At 45.5% G+C, this 22,084-nt stretch overlaps 1 protein-coding gene across 2 annotated transcripts in view; it reads right to left on the bottom strand.

The window, feature by feature from the left end:
- LOC141140751 (uncharacterized) overlaps positions 1–22,084 on the bottom strand; it is a 133,920-nt gene that overhangs the window by 70,905 nt on the left and 40,931 nt on the right. For both annotated transcript variants that reach the window (XM_073628217.1, XM_073628218.1), the window contains exons 7-10: positions 21,014–21,099; positions 20,384–20,464; positions 11,469–11,580; positions 9,777–9,952 (exon numbers count right to left, since the gene is read on the bottom strand). In XM_073628217.1, the coding sequence (XP_073484318.1) occupies positions 9,777–9,952; positions 11,469–11,580; positions 20,384–20,464; positions 21,014–21,099 (455 nt within the window). The remainder of the gene's footprint in view (positions 1–9,776; positions 9,953–11,468; positions 11,581–20,383; positions 20,465–21,013; positions 21,100–22,084) is intronic.

Genomic DNA, 22,084 nt, shown 5'->3' with positions numbered 1-22,084 from the left:
CCAGTCACCAGCTGTAACTCAGTGTAGGATGAACAACAACATCAAACACCTTTATTCAAGCACGTGTTACCACAGATATACAACTCAGAGACATCCCCCCACCCTTGGATTCAGGGCAGGGTAAACTGTCCAATCACAATAGACACATAGGTCAGGTGTTTTTAAATTTCTCATCAGTAAACAGTCTTATCAGCAGGGAAAGCTGTTGGAGGAATTCGCCCCCACCAATCTCACAGCTAATCTACATACACATCCCATAATATCCAAGGTAGACAGACACAATAGAATATTGGAATACAACCCCACCCCAAATGATCACAGCAAAGAGTCCACAACAGCATGAGACAACACACAATATATACATATATACAACATTCCAGTGTGGCTGTACAGTGTGTCTAAATAGCACAGATCATAGTGGGGTTCTCAGTTACCCTGTGCCCCTAATGGACGCAGGATGATTTACACATAAGAGGGGCCAGGGGAGCTGGACACGGAGTCTCCAGAGCTCTCAAAGGTAAGCTGAGTTCCACAAACCACCCACCCAAAGTGACTCACATATCTCCCCTTTCGGCAGGAGACTAACACCGGAGGAGACCCCAGACGGTTTGACTCCCAAGTTAGTTCCAGTCCCCCAATGCCGGTATCCACACAGTACCCCAAATATATTGTCCCAAACAGAGCATTACTCACCTAGCCAACCTCTGCCTCTCTCAGAGAACATGCCCGCCGCTGGGGAGAGGCGTGGACTGCCCCTCCTCCCTGGAGTCCTTTCAGCTGCTGGAGAGAAGACAGGGTGACTGGGCTCACTCCGTCATGCTGTTGGGGATCTGCGCTGACTGCCCAGCATCCCTGGGGTATACACATGGAGATTGAAGTCCCATCCACTTTTGGTACGTGAAAATCCCCCCATGCTTGCAAAGCATGGCTGACATCCTCCTGTCTCAGTGCTGCACCATTTTCTTGGGTTGTGTCAGTGGAGACTGAAGTCCCCTCCACTTTGACAGGAACTCCCTCTTCAGTTAGTTGAGGGTAGAGGCCAGCAGCACTCTGCTGCCATGTTGCCAGCCCTTCTGCTGGGTTGCTGTGAGTGGAGACCACAGTCCCATCCACCGATATCAGCTCAAGCTGCAGTTGTGTGTAGAAGGCAGTAGCATTCTGCACTGTTAGCACTTCAGCTGAGGACAGCGCTTCAGCTGGGGAAGTCTCTGGTAACTCCACAGATGCTGCTGGCAGAAAATCCCATGTCCCTGTCAGTGTTGGGGGAGAAAGGCCGACTACCACTTCTCTCAAGAAGGCCAAAGCCACTGTAGGTGCTAGACAGAGGCCAGCGGCACTCTGCCTTGTTGCCAGCGATTTAGCTGGGAGTAGAAGCTTCACTACATCCGTTTGTCAGTGGGGAGAGGGGCCGAGTGTCCTGTCTCCCTGGAACTCTGTAGTTGTTGCTGGTGCTGGGCAGAGGTTGGTAGCACTCTCCCAAACTGTGTAGCTGCCATTGGGGAGGGGAGCCGGTTGCTTCCTTAGTCGTTCCCTCATCTGGCTGCTGGGATGACATTTCTCTGTCACTGTCTCCCAGGTGCACAAATCCTTGTCGGGGAGTGACCATCTCCTTCTCCCCCTGGGCCTCCGGAACTCCCGCAGGTGTGTGGCAGAGGTCTTGGACCCTCTGTCAAGTTGTCAGCACTTCAGCTTTGGAGATGGCAATCTCCTGAGTTTCCACTGCCAATTCCCTGGCATGCTACTGAATGTGTCCTATCAGTTTTCTGTATGCCCTTTCCAGATACTGTTCCTTCCTTAGCAAATAGTCCAGGTTCGGTTTAAGCTCTGAGACCCCTACAAGACCGAGCATAGCCTCTCTGTATTCTTGCAGGTCTTCAAGGGTAGGTTCCCCTTCATCGCCAAACACAAAACAATCTGAAAGGCTCTCCCACAGCAATCCAGGGCCATCAAAGTCATATCCCTCCGGGGAGCATTCTGTTGTCTCCTCTAAATATTCCTCCTCTGCGTGCCATTGCAGAGCCCGATACCGATTGTCCAGCTCCATCTCCTGCTGGACCAGCCTGTCCAACTCAGTCACCCATTGCTCCTGGGGCAGCTCTCCCAGGAATTGCATCCATAACTCCCGTTGTTCACTGGCCTGTTGCTCTGGAAAGCACTTGCCTGGTTGCATACCAGCAACCTAGAGAGCTCTAATCCAGAGTCCTACCCGAATCTGCTGCCTGACCTCCAGGTATTCATCCGCAGACACAGACCTGGTGTATGCTGAAAGGACAATCTGCAGCAGCCCCCGGAAACTCTGATGCCAGATCCATATCTCCGCTGGGGTGACTGAAGTCTGCTATCCTGATCTTGGATCCAGGTGGAGGTTTGGACGTGTTCACAGCCAGGAAGCACATTCCCGCTGCTGCCAACCAGTTGTGACGAACCCTTGTCCTCAACAGGATTATGTCCGCCGTAAATGCTTCCTTTGTCCAGAACCAGCACTATCCAAGACCCTTTAGCCCTCCCAGTCACCAGCCGTAACACAGTGTAGGGTGAACAACATCAAACTCCTTTATTCAAGCACATGTTACCACAGATATACAACTCAGAGACCCCCCCCCCCCACCCTTGGATTCAGGGCGGAGTAAACTGTCCAATCACAATAGACACACAGGTCTGGTGTATTCAAATTTCTCATCAGTAAACAGTCTTATCAGCAGGGAGAGCTGTTGGAGGAATTCGCCTCCACTAATTCGCCCCTCACAGCTAATCTACATACACATCCCATAGTATCCAAGGTAGACAGACAAAATAGAATATTGGAATACAACCCCACCCCAAATGATCACAGCAAAGAGTCCACAACAGCATGAGACGACACACAATATATACATATATACATTCCAGTGTGGCTGTACAGTGTGTCTAAATAGCATAGACCATAGTGGGGTTCTCAGTTACCCTGTGCCCCTAATGGACGCAGGGTGATTTACACATGAGCTGGACACGGAGTCTCCAGAGCTCTCCAAGGTAAGCTGATTTCCACAAACCACCCACCCAAAGTGACTCCTGTCACAAGAAGGTATTCACATTTTTTCTTCATTAGATATTCTAAAAAAAGAGGGATTATTCCTCATTTTAAGATACAGAGCCATGCAAATCATCCCCTGGAACAACTGTACATATAAAACTGTTGGTCTATAGCGGGGGTCTCCAAACTATGGTCCTCCAGTTGTTCAGGAACTACAATTCCCATCATGCCTAGTCATGTCTGTGAATGTCAGAGTTTTACAATGCCTCATGGGACATGTAGTTCTGCAACAGCTGGAGGGCCCAAGTTTGGAAATCCATGGTCTATTGCACAGATACAGCCTAGTGTTATCAAAGTCATTTATTACAAACTACATACAGATGTTTCAGGCTGGTTGTCCATTGTCAAGTGAAGAACATGGAAGCAATTCTATACTGTGCTTGGGGACCAACAAGAAAGTATAACCCAACAGGTTATGGTAAGGTGGACTCTACTGCGCTTCACACTAGTTCAGTGGTTCTTTTTAGCTTCCCAAACCATACGCTGTCAGGTTATATTGCCTTGATGATTAATACTTAAAAAAGTATTTTGGCATATAGAAGAGGGAGGATAAAAAGTAATCTTCTAGGGTGTCCAGGGGTGGCAAAAACACTGGGTCATGGGACCACAACCAGTTGCACCCTCTGTATGTCATGCAATATTGACTTAGACATTGTCCTATGTACAGAACACTTTTAACATAAGCCCTTGGCTTACATGTCATTGACTCACAAGATTCATCATCTACCTGATGTTTCTTCCTGAAAAGAATAGCAAAAGGAAAGAGCTTATTTGCAACCAGACACTTGTGAAAACCATGACGATATCAACATTGTATGAATTTCTGGGACAAAACACTGCCAGGCTTCTACAGATAAAGGCTGGTTTTTCTTCTGTACTACATAGAAAGTGTGGAGCTTACGGAAAGTTGATCCATCCCAGTACCTGACCGCATCCTGTTATTTTATGTAACTGACAAGTGGCTATGCCTTTGTGATTTACACTGGAAACCTTATCTCAAGGGAGATCTAAGCAGTCTATCTGTTATTTCAAAAGCTCTTTAATCAGGGAGCACAGCAGAGAGGTCTCCACGTCTGGATTACATTTTCTTACACAGAGCAGCAATTAAGAATGTTTGATGTTGATCTTCTGGATTACTTATGTGCTTTGACTTTGAAATCCTTTATGCTGCATAGCTATAATATTTTATTTAATATACAAGCATAACAATTTCAAGATGAATAGAAGGTCAGAGAAAGTGTCACCTTTTCACGTAGCCAAGAAAACTGCTCTGATATGAGGAGAAATAAATGCGTACAGTAAATTGAAAAGTTCATTGCCAGAAATAAAAATGCAAGTGGCTAAGGCTGCCCATAGATGAGTCGATTTTTTTTGCTCAACCAACCGGTTGAAATTACCCGAATGATGTGGATGGGGAATCCTCCCCACTGTGTCCTTGTATCCTGACAGTGGGGAGACCTCTCCACCTTCAGAATACACAGTGCAGTGTTGCAGGCTATAGCCTGCATCGCTGATTAAGTGTACATTTTCCAACAGGGCGGTTGAACAGAAGTCGATTGGTAGATTGACTTCTGTTCAACCACAATGCCCATACATGGATCCAAATTCAGTCAGTCCATGCTGAACTGGCTGAATTTCAATCCAGGTATGGCCAGCCTAATGAAGAAAAATGTCACCTGCTTTGTTCTGCCTTACAGATAATTGTACTTCAAAGGATAAATGGGCATTACTAGACTTCATTTAAAGCAGTATTAAACCCAAAAGATAACATTTATTACATTGCAGCTTACCAATTCTGCATTGATGGCTGCATTCTTTTTTTAGGCTTTCTGTCTTTTATTTTCATCTGGTGATCCAGCCACTAACGCCCCGTACACATAAGCGGAAATTCCACCTGCAAAAGTCTGATGAGAGCTTTTGGTCCGAAAATGCGACCGGGTGTATGCTCCATCGGACTTTTGCTGGCGGAATTCCAGCCAGCAAAAGATTGAGAGCATGTTCTTAATTTTTCGGTCAGAAAAAGTTCCGATCTGAAATCCCGATTGTCTGTACCAATTCCGACGCACAAAATTCCTACGCATGCTCAGAAACAATTCGATGCATACTCGGAAGCATTGAACTTCATTTTCTCGGCTCGTCATAGTGTTGTACGTCACCGCGTTCTTTACGGTCGAAAGTTCCGCGAACTTTTGTGTGACCGTGTGTATGCAAGCCAAGCTTGAGCGGAACTCCATCGGAAAAACCATCCAAGATTTTTCCGACGGAAATTCCGCTCGTGTGTATGCGGCATTAGTCTGTTGTTTTTCAACAGAACAAGCTGTCCTGTTGATGTAGCAGCTAGAGGGTTGAGACAAACCAATTACCACTGACAGTGGTAGTTAGAATGATTAGCTTCTTTTATTAACTGATGTAATGTTTAATCCCCAAAGGAACAAAACTGTTGCTGTAACTGCTTGAAATGTGTTAGCTTGGGTTTGTCTTTAATTTGTTAGTGTATCTAAATCTACTACCCATCTAACACTCCCCTCCCCCAAGACTGACAATGCTGCTGTCCAAAGGTGTCTATGTTGCTCCTTTATTCAGTATAGGCACTCTAATACAGGAGGAGTGTTACTGGTCAGATCAGCAGGTGAAAAGAGAGGGGGGAAGCCTAAAAAAAGAGAACTAATACAGCCACCACATCTAATGATTGGTAACGTAGGGATGGGTGATTGGTTCAGCCTGAGCATGAGTCCATGCTGAACATTTGCCTGTTCGGCCGTTCGCCAAACATCCGAATTTGCAGGGTGTTCGCCGAGTGTTCACCCTGACAAACCCCCTGCAATGCACTGAGCGCTGCACAGTGCATTCTGTGCCCTGATTGGGCAGAGTTTTACCCAATCAGGAAGAAATGTAAGCTGGTTGTTAAGGAGCGGGGCCTGGAAGCCGGCTGCGGTGTCCTTAACAATCGATGAGTTACCAGCTGTCAATGGGTTTCCCCGCTGACAGCTGAAATAAAAAAAAAAAGTGCCGGTAGAAATAATAAAGAAAAAAAATGGCATGGCCCCCCTGGTCCATACCAGGCCCTTCGGGTCTGGTATGGATTTTTAGGGCAACCCCACACCAAAATGTAAAAAAAAAAGCGACGTGGGGTCCCCCCCAAAATCCATACCAGACCCTTATCCGAGCATGCAGCCTGGCAGGTCAGAAAAGAGGAGGGGACAAGCGAGTGCCCCCCCCCTCCTGAACCATACAAGGCCACATGCCCTCAAAATGGGCGGATGGGTGCTTTGGGTCTGCGGGCAGGGGGCTTATCGGAATCTGGAAGCCCCTTTAACAAATGGACCCCCAGATCCCACACCCCCATGTGACAATGTGACATCAGAAGGGGGCGGTGCCACCAGGTGATGTAGCCGGGTGGCCTGGCCCCTTGCCTATATAAGACATGTCAAAGCACAGAGCAGGCATATGGCGGGAGGCCTCCCAGGAGGCGAGAGCTGTTTTTTTTTTTTTCCATTTTTTGGGTCCGACAGGTGTCGTGATTTATGATAGATTTACATCGCGTTACACTATTTATTTATTTAAAAAAAAAAAATCGAATAAAGGATTTGTCAAAAACTGTTTCTTGTGGTTATTACTTTGACACTTTTTTGGTGAATGGGTAGGGATCTATTACCCGGTACCCATTCACATAGGGGTTGGGATCTAGGGGCCCCCTTGTTAAAGGGGGCTTCCAGATTCCGATAAGCCACCCGTCCGCAGACCCTGACAACCACAGCAAGAGAATAAGACAAGTATAGGCGCAAGGGACTGAACACAAATTTGCCCACAAGTTATAAGACATATATGTCAGGGAAAAATGCTAAATATGTCCAACAGCTTTGGAAGAAAAGTCCACAGACCATGAGGAAGGTGTAGGAACCACCTTCCTCTCTTGTGCCATTAATGAATATCTGTACCAGCCCCCCCCCCCCCCGTACACCTTATATGGCAGCTCCTTGTAGTCCCACTAGTCAACTTGAAAAAGGAGCACGGCTGCCAAGTCTCCAGCAGTGCGCATGCTCAGGAAACGTGTCGCATGCTAGTGACGTCATCTATCCTTGCCTTCTGCACCATCAGCGAGCGAATACTGTGCTTCCCATCCAGGATTGGACCGTTTAGTCCCACTCTGTTGGGACTAACTACATGCCTATTTTAAACCTCTCAAATGTGAGTTGCCTATTTTATGTGCTTATTAAACCTGTTCTATATCTACACCCAGAGGCCCAGAGTCCCAATTCATCAACATGGGGACAAGATGCTTTGGGGTAGGGAGGGGGGGAGAGCCCCCCTGCCCCAAATCACCTACCCCTCCATGTTGAGGGCATGTGGCCTGGTATGGTTGGGGGGGCACGCACTCGTTCCCTCCCCTGTCCTGACCTGCCGGGCTGCATACTCGGATAAGGGTCTGGTATGGATTTTAGGGGGACCCCACGCCCTTTTTTTCCTTATTTTTTCAATAGCCGGGAATTGCAACCGCGAGTCATTTTAAATGGGATTTAAACTGTTTTTTTAGAAATATCATTTTTGCTGTAACATTTTTTTCATGCAAGCTACAGATGCACAACTTTACAGGCACATTAAGGGTACCCCCGAGGCACTATATTTTAAATAATTTTTCATTTTTATTGTTGCACTTTTGGAAATATTAAAAATCACTGCTTCTGAAAAAACGATCAATAATTTTTTTTATTGATACATGTCCCCCAGAGCAGTACCCAGACCCCCATACCCCTTTTATGGCCAATTACTTGCATATAAGCCTTCAACTTTTGTTTTTTCCTGTTCGGCTCCCATAAACTTAAATGAGGTTCACGGTTCGGGTTAGAACATTTCCTCTGTTTGGGAGTTCTGCTGCAAACCGAACAGGGGGGTGCTCAGCCCATAAGCTGCAATATATTACATTTTTGGTTTTGGATTTAATTCTGGTGTAATGATGATAAGTAAATGCAAGGAAATGCAATCGTCCATAGCAAGCAATCCAATTTGAGTCTTCTGAATTCTGATCATTTAAAGAATTTTGCTTGGTTGCACTCTGTTACTACAGTTTGCCTATTGTCTATTGGCTATTGTTCCTCGCCATACTAAACAAGGCTGCAGGGTGATTACAAGGCTGTTTTTCTTTTCAAATGGTTTTTATTGGAAAGAGATTTAGACAAACAATACGGTATTAACTTGTTACAAGGCTGTTTTTGAAAATTATGGTGGTAAAAGTGGAACTTCATCCAAGTTTTTTGTTTTAGAGTAATGAAGATTTAAAGTGGTTGTAAAGGCACAAGATTTTTACCTTCATGCATTCTATGCATGAAGGTAAACCTTCTGTGTGCAGCAGCCTCTCGATCCAGTGATAACCACAAGAGCCTTGCCTATTTGGGGACTCACACTCCTGATTGGCTACTTGATCCCACTGCTGTCAATCACAGCCAGTAAGCCAATCAAGAGACAGAGGGGGTGGGGCCAAACCAGGGCTCCATGTGTGAATGGACACACAGAGCAGCAGCTCGGGTGCCCCCATAGCAAGCTGCTTGCTGTGGGGGCACCCGACAGGAAGGAGGAGCCAGGAGCTACGGCATGGGAACTGAGAAGAGGAGGATCCGGTCTGCTCTGTGCAAAACCACTGCACAGGGCAAGTAAGTATAACATGTTTATTATTTTAATGAAAAAATAAAGCTTTATAATCACTTTTGGTAGAATGTCATTCAAAACTTTTTGTTTTAAAAATGTTGGTTTGATTTTCCAATCATTAGTGTGGTCAAATCTATGTTTGTTTTTGACTGCAGTGGCAAGAACATTCGAAGGAGAAGGATGGGAAATAAATCATTTCTAACAGTGTATGTGGTTTTCGTTCGGGAAAGTCCATTCATTCCAAAATAGAATGCTAAAAACAGATCACATTTTTAAGTTATTTCGAATGATATTCGGCAAGTCATTGAATGTACTGAGAATTTTCACATACATTTTCATATGAATGTTTGTAGATCTACTAGTGTATGGCCAGCTTTGGAACAGCAATATAAATATCATTTTTACTTATTATGGGCAAGAGCAAAATAACCTCTACGTTTGTACTGATGTGTATGTGCTCATGGGGAGATGATTTTATTTCACACAGACAGTGGTCGTTACGACACTTGCTGACTTCTTTCAAAAGGTAACAAAAATTTTAAAGCAGAACTTAACATTTAAAAAAAGGAAGTTCTGCTTTATGGCCTCCTCCTCCCCTCCTCTTTCATTTTTGGGGCATTTTTTTGGGGTGGGGGGAAGAGCAGTTACCTAGTATTGTCAGGTGCCCGCCCCCATTTCACAGATCCAGGAGGCTGCGCATCCAGTCACAAAGCGCAGCGCGACTCGTGCATGTGCAGTGGGGGCCCAGCTGTGACTTCCCACAGTAAGCATGCCAGAGCTGGGGAACCAAAGACTGGAGAAGAATCGGCCCAGGTGAGGACAGCGCTGGATCCCTGGACAGGTGACTGTTCTTTTATTAAAAGTCAGCAGCTACTGTATTAGCTGCTGACTGTTAATTTTTTTTTTGTCTGACCGGAGAACCCCTTTAATAATACATTTTGCAACAAGGTTGCTTTAATACAAACCTATCATTTAGTGTGCTAGTTTTTGTACATGTATTGAAAATAAAAATAAAAACTTTTATTGACAGGGTGAACATAAACCATTAAATCACACTTACTTTTTTCCTTAACCCGTAGATTTCTGCAGCATAATATAGCTCTTCCAAGGCTATGGCAAGAAGAAAATGGAACCTGGGGTTCTTTGGTTGAAGCTTAATTGCTGAAGCATAGGCAGCTGCAGTTTGGTTCAACGCATCCAGAGCTAACATTCCATCCTTGTTGTCAAGCCTATCTCCTGCAATTCAATGTATAATAACTGTTCACCATATATTTATTTAACTGTGCAATTAAACTGATCTTCCCAGACCCATGACCTGACTGAGGATGTTTTGAAAAGGCTGTGTAGGGTCACAATGTGAAGATCCCAAGTTTGGGACTTCAGATAAGTATTAACCGAAGGGAGATCCATTGTGGGTAGGGTGAGGGAGTGCATAAAGGATAACTTCTCTTAAACAGACTACATGGATAAGCATGATACTATACTTGGTGCAACTTTTGGGCAGCATTGAGGATTCCATCTTTCCAACTGAGTCCCCAAAATGACTTGCAACATAGATAGCTTGTGTTTCAATTTGTCATGAGTATGCAAACTAATATACACCTGTTGGATGGAGTTAGCTGCTAAATGTTTTTTGCAAATTAAGGTTTGATATACAGACACTACCGCATTATGAAAATGGCAATTCATTATGTGAGCATATACACAATGCAAAGAACAATACGCAAATTGCAGTAATGCAAAATAGCCAATCAGAGATTTACCTTTCGCTGCCCTGACTGCCCTAATAAAGGAATGTGTTGTGCATTTATGCAGTGTGTTAAAATGCCCAGCATCTCGCTATTTCTGCAAACTATGGCAGGGTAAAATGCAGTGACCCATAACAGCCAATCAGATGACATCATTTTCTTTGCAGTCAGTTTTAAGAATAATGTTAGCAGGTACATATTTAGTGGGAATTGTAAAAAAAACTAAAGTGTATGTCAAGCAAAAACTTTTTTCTAGTTTTGCATACAGTAGAGAAGCATTAGGTTGGTCATAGATGGACTGAAATTCGGCCGCTTCAGCAGAGAGTGGCCAAATTTTGATCCATCTATGGCTGTTCCTGCTAGAGAAAAGTCAATCTAATGATTGGTTTCTCTCAAGTGGGGATGTTGGAATTTTTTTATTGGATCAGTGTAGTCTGACAGTTGAGGAGTCCCACTGTCAGAATACGATAGCGCAGCAGGGGGAATCCATTCGTTTTCCCGATCAGCCAGCTGGCTGATCAAAATAAAAACCACCCATCTATGACCAGCTTTAGAATGCCTGCTGAGATAACTACAGGGGACAGATACAAGACTAGTCACCCTGTACATGGAGAGAGAGCATAAAGAGATCTTTATTACAGGAAACTTTTGCACAAAAACAAAAGACACTAAGGTTCAAGTAACAATACACATGTCTATTGTATTTTACAATGTTAGTTTTGCCTGAATTTCAGCTTTAAAACAAAGAGCAATTTCCAAAGTTCAGTCACACATAATAACAAAACGGCAATCCACTTTAATTTTTCCGGCTGGTCTAAATTATTGTAGAGATATTCCATTGCTCCTCCATGTTTACTGTGCTTGGCATACCTTCATCGCTCCTTACCCTACCTTATTAGGCTAGCCCAGAACTTTAATTATACTTTGCAGGCAGTTTAAGGTCACAGTATGAAGAAAGTTTTCATTTGGCAGATACATTAAACATATTAAAAACAAATGCTCACCTGACTTTAGTAGGATCTGCTTATAAAAGCGTGCATTTTCTTCTGCATGACTACAAAGCTGGTCTGTATCCCTATTATGAATTTGTTGGAGCCTTTTCTCCCAATTTCTTTCCTGTGAAAAAAGGACAGCGGGGTGGATAAAAAAGTTAATAGAGAAAGTTATAAGTGCAACGAAATACACATTTGTTAAAGTAGAAGAAACAAATCAATTAATACATTCAGCGAAAAACAATTACATCAAAATATCTCTAAGCAACCAGGCCGTGGCCTCCTTGTCCACCCTATGGGTCTGGACACTGGAAGTCCCAGCGGACTGTCTCATATGTATTTGATATCCCACTCCTACAATGCCTATATTCTTTACTTATTTATGGTTTTCACACTTAGCCTGGTCCGCCTTATGTGACACAACCCTTGAACTGAAATCTTTGATTTATGTATGACAAGTTCTGGGCGATAGCCACTACTGTTCACATATGGATATTTTCCTGTTGTGTTCTTTCCTTTGATTTGTAAAACAATAAAAACCTTTTTCACCTCTAAATATCTCTAAGAAGCTAAATCTATATCAAAAGTATACATTACAGGTCAAATTGGGCACTGTTCCTTTGTGCTAGTACACATTCATTGTATAAATCATTACTTTGAAGTACAGATTCATATTGGTGGGTGTGAAATTAAATTTGTATCGGAATTCTACCCATAATTTTTAATTAGAAATACATAAGTTGCTACTTAAAAAAAACAATGAATAAATAATCAAATCCAAATACCTCTAAGCAGCAATATTTATATTAATAGAATAAATCAAATCTGTAGGTGACATTTTCATGATGTGCTATCTCACCAGTGCTAGTCCACCGCCATGAAAAATTGACGAGTATGACAATTGATGGGTGTACGAGGTGTGTCTAAAAAGGTGTGTCTAAAAAGTTTGGTGAATAGTATCTGAAAACAAACAAAACAAACAAAAGAGGATACAAACAAATTACCTTTATTGGCCTTCAAAATAATCACCATCCTTCACAACACATTTTTGGCAACGTTCAAAGTTTCTGGAAACTGTCAGAAAAGCCTCTTTAGTTATTGATCGCAGAACAGCTGTCACACATTCTTGGATTGCAGCCATGTCCACAAAATGTGCGCCTTTCATAACGCTGTTCAGGAAAACAGAAAGAAGTCCACAGGCTCCAGATCAGGGGAGTATGGTGGATGATTGGGAACAGTTTTACCACGCTGAGCCAAGAATTGGTGCACACAGCACCGGGCGCAGGCGCGTTATCGTGAAGCAACATTCACTGTCCAGTCCTGTGCAACTCTGGCCGAACACAGCAGCTACGTTGTAGCAACCATTTCAAAACTTCCTCGTAAAATTCGGATTTCATGGTTTGACCCACAGGAATAAATTTCTGATGGATGATGCCATGGTTGTCGAAGAAGGTGATCAACATTGTCTTGGACTTTTGCAGGTGACTCTTTTTTGGTCGCGGGGAAGATGGTGAACACCATTCCATCGATTGCTGCTTGGATTCCAGATCAAACTGGTAGCACCAGGTCTCATCTCCTGTTATGATGGTTCACAGAAAGGATGAATCCTGGTCACATATGGTATCGAAATCTCCAGAGGTTTCCATCCGTTTTGCCTTCTATTTGTCTGTGAGCTTGTCCAGCACAAACCGGAAACAGCTCTTCCGCTTACCCAAATCTTTGCGGACGATGAAGCACACCATGTCCCTGCTAATGCCCAATTCTTCTGCCACCAATCGTAGGGTCAATCGCTGATCACATGCCAGCATTTGTTGCACTTGATTGATCATGTCTGGTGTTCTGCTTGTCAACAGCTGACCCGAACGTGGCTCATCCTCAGTCACTACCCATCACAAAATCGTTTGAACCAGACGTAAACACATTTTCTGCACACGCCTTCCATCCTGTACACTTGCACCAACATTTCACGCGTCTCTATCACTGTTTTCCCCAATTTGTAGCAGAACTTGATGTTCACTCGTTGCTGCATTGCACTGTGACCCTACCTCTCCCACTGACTATGTTCAACTGCCTGCAGTGGGTTTATCTTCATGGTCACGTGTACTCCACACTAGGTGGTGCTTTTTTGACGTGTCTCTGGGTAGCCACCTGGCCTATGTTGACATTGAGATATTGGACCATTCCCCGAACTTTATAGACACACCTCGTATATTAGCAGGGCATTTTTCTCTGAGAATAAAGTGCAGGTATTCTTCCCACTCTCCCCTGGGTCAACCTCATCTCCGCCCCCTACCCCCCTTCCAGCACCAGCCTCTTTTAGAAAATATATCCCCTAGAAGCAACAATAAATTCTCCAACAGCAAACTCCCCCCACCCCCCAAAAAAATAACAATCAACCCCCAGCAGCAACAAAAGATCTTCCAGCAGCAACAATAGACTCCTACCAGCAACAATAGATCCCACAGCAGCAACAATAGGTCTCCCAGCCGCAACAGCAGATTCCCTGGCCTGCAGCAACAAAAAATCTGCAGCAGCAACAATAGATCTCCTAGCCTATAGCAGATCTCAGTGTCCCCAGCAGGGACCTGTACAGATGACATTAAAAAAAACTAAGTTTTTTCTCATTTCTCAGAGTGGCCAGATACGTTAACAAAAATGTAAACTTCTTGACATGTTTCTCCATATTTGGAGCTATGGGGATACCCTAATAGGTAAGTTCTAAATATAATTAATAAAGTAATACATTTAAAAATAAAAAGTGATTATGTAATTCAGCTAAATAATAGTGTTTAGCAGAGCTTCTTATGCAATCGAATATTGGAAAAACTAAAATTGGCAAATCATTGCCAATGGAAATCAAGAAAAAAAGAAAACAAAAATAACTTGTTAATAAAAAAAAAATCATCTAATAAAGCCTTTGTTGTAAATGTCATTTAATGGTGCTCAGCCAGAAAGTAAGGAGGGTTGCTTTGTTTTGCAAAGTACTGGTAAAAGAAGTTGTGAAATGGTATAAACATGTCAAGCGTGTGCAGCAGAGCCATGGTTCAAGACACCGTAAGCAGTGATGCATTATCACATTGTTTTTTTTTTTATTGTGCTTGTTAAATTTAATGAAGTTCACTGTAGCAAGTCATAAAGTGGCATAACTACTAACCTCATACTTAAACTTTCTGCTACACAGATCAAAGGATGCCTTTACACAGGAATAATATATCAGGGATTTTCTTTAATAAGACAGCTATACATTAACCCATTAGATGTTAGAAGCAGTAAATACAATTGGAACCCCTGAAGAGAAATTTACTATAATGTTCTTTGACTATTACAAACGTGCAAGATTATCAAATCATCAGAATATACAAATATGAAAAAAACAGATACAAATGCAAAATATATTGTATCATTAAAAAGTGCAAGGTAAAATTCCAGCCTGCATTAAGGAAAATGGGGTGTAATATAATATAACATTTTATGAAGGAGTGTTCATAGACAAATGAGAGCAGTCAGATCATGTGGTTTCCTAGCTTATTATGGGAGAAAGCAATAAAAATCTGGACCAATTCTCTAACCTGTCACCCTGCCAAAAGAGGTCACCCCGTAGATATGAACTCATCTGAAAACAGCCTCAATTGTCTCATGCATATAACAAAAAGGCGGAAACTCATCTTCTTTTTTTTAACCTCCTATCTATATAACGACTAAGTAAAACTATTATGAATTGGGGCAATTTTTTTCAACTGAGGTATTATTTATTATAGGTACTTACATAGCGCCATCAATTTATGCAATTTATGTATACAGTATATTATACATACACATCAGTCCCTGCCCTCAAGGAGCTTACAATCTATGTTCCCTAACTCACATTCATACATGCTAGGAGCAATTTAGACAAGAGCCTAATAACCTACTGGCATCAGGGGCAGACTGACAACTCATGGGACTCCCGGGCAATAGGGAATCATGGGGCCCCCTTTGTCCCCACCCACACACAAGCCTCACCCTCACAAAGCCCCACGTATATATTGCACTGCTACATTACATGCATTGGTCACAGAATTTCTCTACTGTATGTTCAAAATAAATGTTTAAAGAGTTAAGAAAATAAAGAAAAATAAACTCACATTAACCACGTACATTTACTGCGGGGCTGCGTCTCCTGTGAGCAGAATCACGTAAAGGTACTTGATTCTGCACTTGCGGGTCTGCGTGCTGTTTGACCCACTGCCGCTGTGATTGGACACACTGAGAGCTAATCAGCAGGTCCGGTGGACCCGATGTCCGCCGGGCCCCGATGATCGTTTCCAACAGAGGCAGAACAGTGGTCTGCCGATGTAAAAAAGTCCTCAGAGAGCCTCCCCCACTTACATCAGGGTCCCCAGAGAGCCTCCCCTTACATCAGGGTCCCCAGAGAACCTCTTCTTACATCAGGGTCCCCAGAGAACCTCCTCTTACATCAGGGTCCCCAGAGAGCCCCATCCTTACATCAGGGTCCCCAGAGAGCCCCGGCCCCCCCTAATAAGGGTCCCCAGAGAGCCCCCCCTTACATCAGGGTCTCCAGAGAGCCCCCCTTTCATCAGGGTCCCCAGAGAGCCCCCTCCTTACATCAAGGTCCCCAGAGAGCCCCTGACCCCCCTTACATCAGGGTCCCCAGAGAGCCCCCCCTTACATCAGGGTCCCCAGAGAGCCTCCCCTTACATCAGGGTCCCCAGAGAGCCCCCCCTTACATCAGGGTCCCCAGAGAGCCCCCCTTACATCAAGGTCCCCAGAGAGCCCCCCCATACATCAGGGTCCCCAGAGAGCCCCCCATACATCAGGGTCCCCAGAGAGTCCCACCTTACATCAAGGTCCCCAGAGAACCCCCGCATACATCAGGGTCCCCAAAGAGCCCCCCATACATCAGGGTCCCCAGAGAGCCCCCCATACAACAGGGTCCCCAGAGAGCCCCCCCATACATCTGGGTCCCCAGAGAGCCCCCCATACATCTGGGTCCCCAGAGAGCCCCCATACATCTGGGTCCCCAGAGAGCCCCCCATACATCAGGGTCCCCAGAGAGCCCCCCATACATCAGGGTCCCCAGAGAGCCCCCCATACATCGGGTTCCCAGAGAGCCCCACCATAGATCTGGGTTCCCACAGAGGCCCCCCATACATCAGGGTCCCCAGAGAGCCCCCCATACATCAGGGTCCCCAGAGAGCTCCCCCATACATCAGGGTCCCAGAGAGCCCCCCATACATCAGGGTCCCCAGAGAGCTCCCCCATACATCAGGGTCCCCAGAGAGCCCCCCCATACATCAGGGTCCCAGAGAGCTCCCCCATACATCCAGGGGACCCGATGTCCGCCTGGCCCCGACAATCGTTTCCAACAGAGGCAGAACGGTGGTCTGCCAATGTAAAAAAGTCTCCCCCACTTACATCAGGGTACCCAGAGAGCCTCCCCTTACATCAGGGTCCCCAGAGAACCTCCTCTTACATCAGGGTCCCCATAGAACCTCCTCTTACATCAGGGTCCCCAGAGAGCCCCATCCTTACATCAGGGTCCCCAGAGAGCCCTGACCCCCCTTACATCAGGGTGTCCAGAGAGCCCCCGCTTACATCAGGGTCCCCAGAGAGCCCCCCTTACATCAGGGCCCCCAGAGAGCCCCAGACCCCCCTTACATCAGGGTCCCCAGAGAGCCCCCCTTATATCAGGGTCCCCAGAGAGCCTCCTCTTACATCAGGGTCCCCAGAGAGCCCCCCCTTACATCAGGGTCCCCAGAGAGCCCACCCAAACATCCGGGTCCCCAGAGAGCCCCCCATACAACAGGGTCCCCAGAGAGCCCCCATACATCAGGGTACCCAGAGAGCTCCCCCCATACATCAGGGTCCCAGAGAGCCCCCCATACATCAGGGTCCCTAGAGAGCCTCCCCCATACTTCAGGGTTCCCAGAGAGCCCCCCCATACATCAAGGTCCCCAGAGAGCCCCCCCATAGATCTGGGTCCCCAGAGAGCCCCCCATACATCAGGGTCCCAGAGAGCCCCCCATACATCAGGGTCCCTAGAGAGGCTCCCCCCATACATCAGGGTTCCCAGAGAGCCCCCCCATACATCAGGGTCCCCAGAGAGCCCCCCATACATCAGGGTCCCCAGAGAGCCCTCCATACATCAGGGTCCACAGAGAGCCCCCCATACATCAGGGTCCCAGAGAGCCCCCCATACATCAGGGTCCCTAGAGAGCCTCCCCCCATACATCTGGGTCCCCAGAGAGTCCCCCATACATCAGGGTCCCCAGAGAGCCCCCCATACATCAGGGTCCCAGAGAACTCCCCCATACATCAGGGTCCCCAGGGAGCCCCCCATACATCAGGGTCCCAGAGAGCCCCACCATAGATCTGGGTTCCCAGAGAGCCCCCCATACATCAGGGTACCCAGAGTGCCCCCCCATACATCAGAGTCCCAGAGAGCCCCCCATACATCAGGGTCCCAGAGAACCCCCCTCATAGATCAGGGTCCCCAGAGAGCCCCCCATACATCAGGGTCCCCAGAGAGCCTCCCCCCATACATCAGGGTTCCCAGAGAGCCCCCATACATCAGGGTCCCCAGGGAGCCCCCCATACATCAGGGTCCCAGAGAGCTCCCCCATACATCAGGGTCCCCAGGGAGCCCCCCATACATCAGGGTCCCCAGAGAGCCCCCCTATACGCCAGGGTCCCCAGAGAGCCTCCCCATACATCAGGGTCCCCAAGGAACCTCCCCCCATACATCAGGGTCCCCAGAGAGCCTCCCCCCTTACATCAGGGTTCCCAGGGTTCCTGGGAACCCCCCCCGAGGTTCCCCTGTACGTGGCTGTGCACTTCCAACCCCCAGCACCAGGGGAGGTTGGAGGTGGCGATCGGCAGCTCTATGGTGCTTATGGATCTCACTGGGGCTTGTAGTTCTCCTCCTGATTTTGTAGAGTGGAGAGTGGAGGGGCCTCTGACCTGGGCAGCAGTCGGCAACAGTGTACAAGCAGAGCAACTCACTTGTACACTGAAGAGTGAAACTTGTAGCTGCCCTGGTCAGAGGCCCCTCCCCTCTCCACTGTGTACACTCTGGAGGAGAAATACAAGCCCCAGGGAGATGTCGCGAGCACCATAGAGCTGCAGATCGCTGGGACTCCCACCACTGCATCCCAAACTGAAAGCCAGAGGTGCAGGGGGGAGATGCTGTGTCTTGGGCCCCCCCCCACAGCGGCAGAACGGCTCCGCCGCAGCAATGCCAGCAGCATACCCCTAGATCCGATGAGCATATCTCAGGAGCTTCTCATGGGCCCCCTACTGGCCGCGGGCCCTCGGTCGGCGTCCGAATGCCGAAATGGTCAGTCCGCCTCTGACTGGCATGTTTTCGGACTCTAGGAGAAAACCAGAGTACCCAGAGGAAATGCAGGCACAGGGAGAATATGCAAACTCCGGGCAGTTAGTGCTGTGGTTGGGATTCAAACCGATGACCGATGAGCCCGACTGAAACATCGGGTGTTCGCCTGTTTACAGAACAGCGAACAATATGTGGTGTTCGCGGCAAATTCGAAAGCTGCCGGAACATTGTTAAAGTCTATGGGACACTAACATGAAAAATCAAAAGTGCTAATTTTAAAGGCTTATATGCAAGTTATTGTCATAAAAAGTGTTTGGGAACCTGGGTCCTGCCCCAGGGGACATGTATCAATGCAAACATTTTTTTTAAAAACGGACATTTTTTTTCGGGAGCAGTGATTTTTTAATGTCTATAGTATGTCTGTAAAGTGGCGCAGTTTTCCCATGTTTAGAACAGTACCACAGCAAAATGACATTTCTAAAGGAAAAATTGTCATTCAAAACTGATCGCGGCTGTAATGAATTGTCGGGTCTCGGGCAATATAGATAAAACTCATTGAAAAAAAGAGCATGGGATCCACCCCAGTCCATTACCAGGCTCTTTGGGTCTGGTATGAATATTATGGGGAACCCCAAACCAAAATTTAAAAAAAAAATTGCATGGGGGTCCCCCTAAAATTCATACCAGGCTCTCCGGGTCTGATATAGAAATTAAGGGGAACCCCTTATTCTGATGCCACGAGAAAGCCATGGGAAAGCCATGGGACCCTTGTCCCAAGGGTGATCAGGGGTTAACTGTGTTCCCTAGATATGTTTCTAACTGTGAGTGGATATGACTGACTAGAGGTGGAGCCAGATCATTGTTCCTACTTAGTAGGAACAGATGATCTGTTTCTCCTCCCCTGTCAGAACAGGGATTTGTGTGTTTACACACACAAATCCCCATTCCTGCTCTCGTGCCAGCAATCGCGGGTGGCCAGCGGCGATTGCGCCCCTCAGGCCATGTGCATCCCCGCCATGCAGCGCACAATCGCCTGCTATAGCTCTTAAAGGAGCCGACGTACATATACAATTCGCACAGAAGAGCCATCCTGCTGCCGTATATGTACAGGAGCCGGTCGGGAAGTGGTTAATGGACACATGGAGCTGCAGCTCAGCTTGGGTGCTCCCATAGCAAGCTGCTTGCTGTGGGGGCACGCAGCAGGTGGGAGGGGCCAGGAGCACAGAAGAGGCACTTGAGAAGAGGAGGATCTGGGTTGCTCTGTGCAAATCCACTACAACAAAGCAGGTAAGAATAGCATGTTGTTTGTTATTTTTATAGAAAAAAAAGAGACACCTTACAATCACTTTAATGCACATGTGCATTAAGAAACCCATTAATTTTGAAAAAGGCCACAATGCACCAAAGATGCTGTATGCCACACTTTTCCTAACATAACGCACCACAATGCACAGATCAGTCACATCTTTTCACAGTGGTGCGTTACAATTCACATGTACATACTAACTATGCAGTTATAATTTTTATGCAACAGATTACATAAATAGTGTTAGTTGATTACAATATGCTTTTTGAATAAAATGGTTTATATTACCTGTAGGGTATGCTGGAAGTAAGGCTCTGAAGCTTTATCAGGAATAGAATAGCTCTTAAACCATTCTGTTTCTGTAACTGCCTATTAAGAAACAAAAATAATTACATAAATATAATGCAATTTATGATGAGATCTCATTTTAAAGTAGAACTCCCAGCTACCATCCCAACTTTCTGACATCAATCAGAAATGGTGTGCTATTCCGATAGTCTACATTAACTCAGTACAGGTCCAGAGGGGAATTGCTCAAATAAGTTACTTCATGAAAAATACTCATTTATCCATCAATTACACCTTCTTTTAAAAGTTATGTTTATATTGAAACAAAGGCTTCAATACCATTTGAGTCACTGACCTGGAATTGTAATGAAAACCTTTTTTTTTTAACTTTTGTCTGACTTCAAAAGCTGCATAAGTACTGAAGCCAGAGAAAACCAGGGAACTAACATTTACAGAAGAAGGTAGACAATGAGATCCTCCATATTTCTTTAATTACAGTCTTTATTTAACAACATATACAATAAAAAACAGCCATATGGTGCTTTTGCATTGTTTAAAATCAACATGGCATAAGCTAGAATGCCCCTTCATTGACTCTTAGACATAAAAACAGTACAGAGAGTGCACAACCTTAGGATCCAGTTCTGTCGGTGGTTTGAACAGACAATTTTTTGCATGATTTCCCAGGTCAGTCAGTTTTAAGATATCTCCACAACCTGCAAAAAGAACGACAAATTTACAATACTTTAGACATGTGCAGAACCGAAAAATGTGTTTAGTTTCAGAGAGATTTGTTATGTTACTAATTTTGTTTTCAAAATTTGTTTCGTTTTGTTTAATCTCATTTCTTAATTTTCTAAATTCTAAATTTCTCGGAACTATTCAAATTCGAATAGGTCGAAAAATGATCAACCGATTTGAATTCTTTATGATTAAAAGCTGGTTGTTAAGGAGCGAGCCGGGAAAATGGCTGCCGTGCCTTTTAACCGATAAGTCATCAGCTGTCAGCGGGCTTGCCCGCAGACAGATAAATGTAAAGAGCAGGATGCCGGCAATAGAAAATTCTGAATAAAAACAGCATGGGATCCCCTCCCCAAAGGAAAACCTGTGTGGAGGGCGGTGTGATTGATGATGGATCTACATAGTCTTGGCATGCAGGCGCCGTGTACAGCTGACGCAGGTGTTCAGCTTCGGCTCTTTTCGGCGGCTCCCTTGTTGTTCCTACTGCGCAAGCGCTGCGCCTGCACAATAGAGGCGGGTCCTTATCCGCCGAGGGGAACTTTCTCGGCAGAACACCGGCATTCTTTTGTTTACATTTCAGCTGACAGCTGATGAGTCATCAGTTGTTAAGGATACGGCAGCCGGCTTCCCGGCCCGCTCCTTAACAACCAGCTATTTTGCACACAAAATTAGAATCAGTTGATCAGTTTTCAATCGATATGAATTCGAATCATTACGAAAATTTGGAATTTGTTAGAAAACAAATAAACGAAACAGATTTCAACTAAATTCCTTACTATTTCATTCGGAGATTCGGATACATCCAAATCTCTGAATAACCAAAAATTTGTCCGAATTTACATTCGGAACTAAACTAATTGCACATGTCTACAATACCTTCCTTCTGTACATAAGCTGCTGAGCTGAGTCTGAGGATGTGTAGTCTCTGGGCCTCTACACTGCAGGAGAAGGTGGCAAAGT

Source organism: Aquarana catesbeiana, linkage group LG04 (assembly GCF_042186555.1).
Source record: "Aquarana catesbeiana isolate 2022-GZ linkage group LG04, ASM4218655v1, whole genome shotgun sequence".
In the NCBI taxonomy this organism is placed as follows: Eukaryota; Metazoa; Chordata; class Amphibia; order Anura; family Ranidae; genus Aquarana; species Aquarana catesbeiana.
This window is presented reverse-complemented; position numbering and strand designations above follow the sequence as displayed.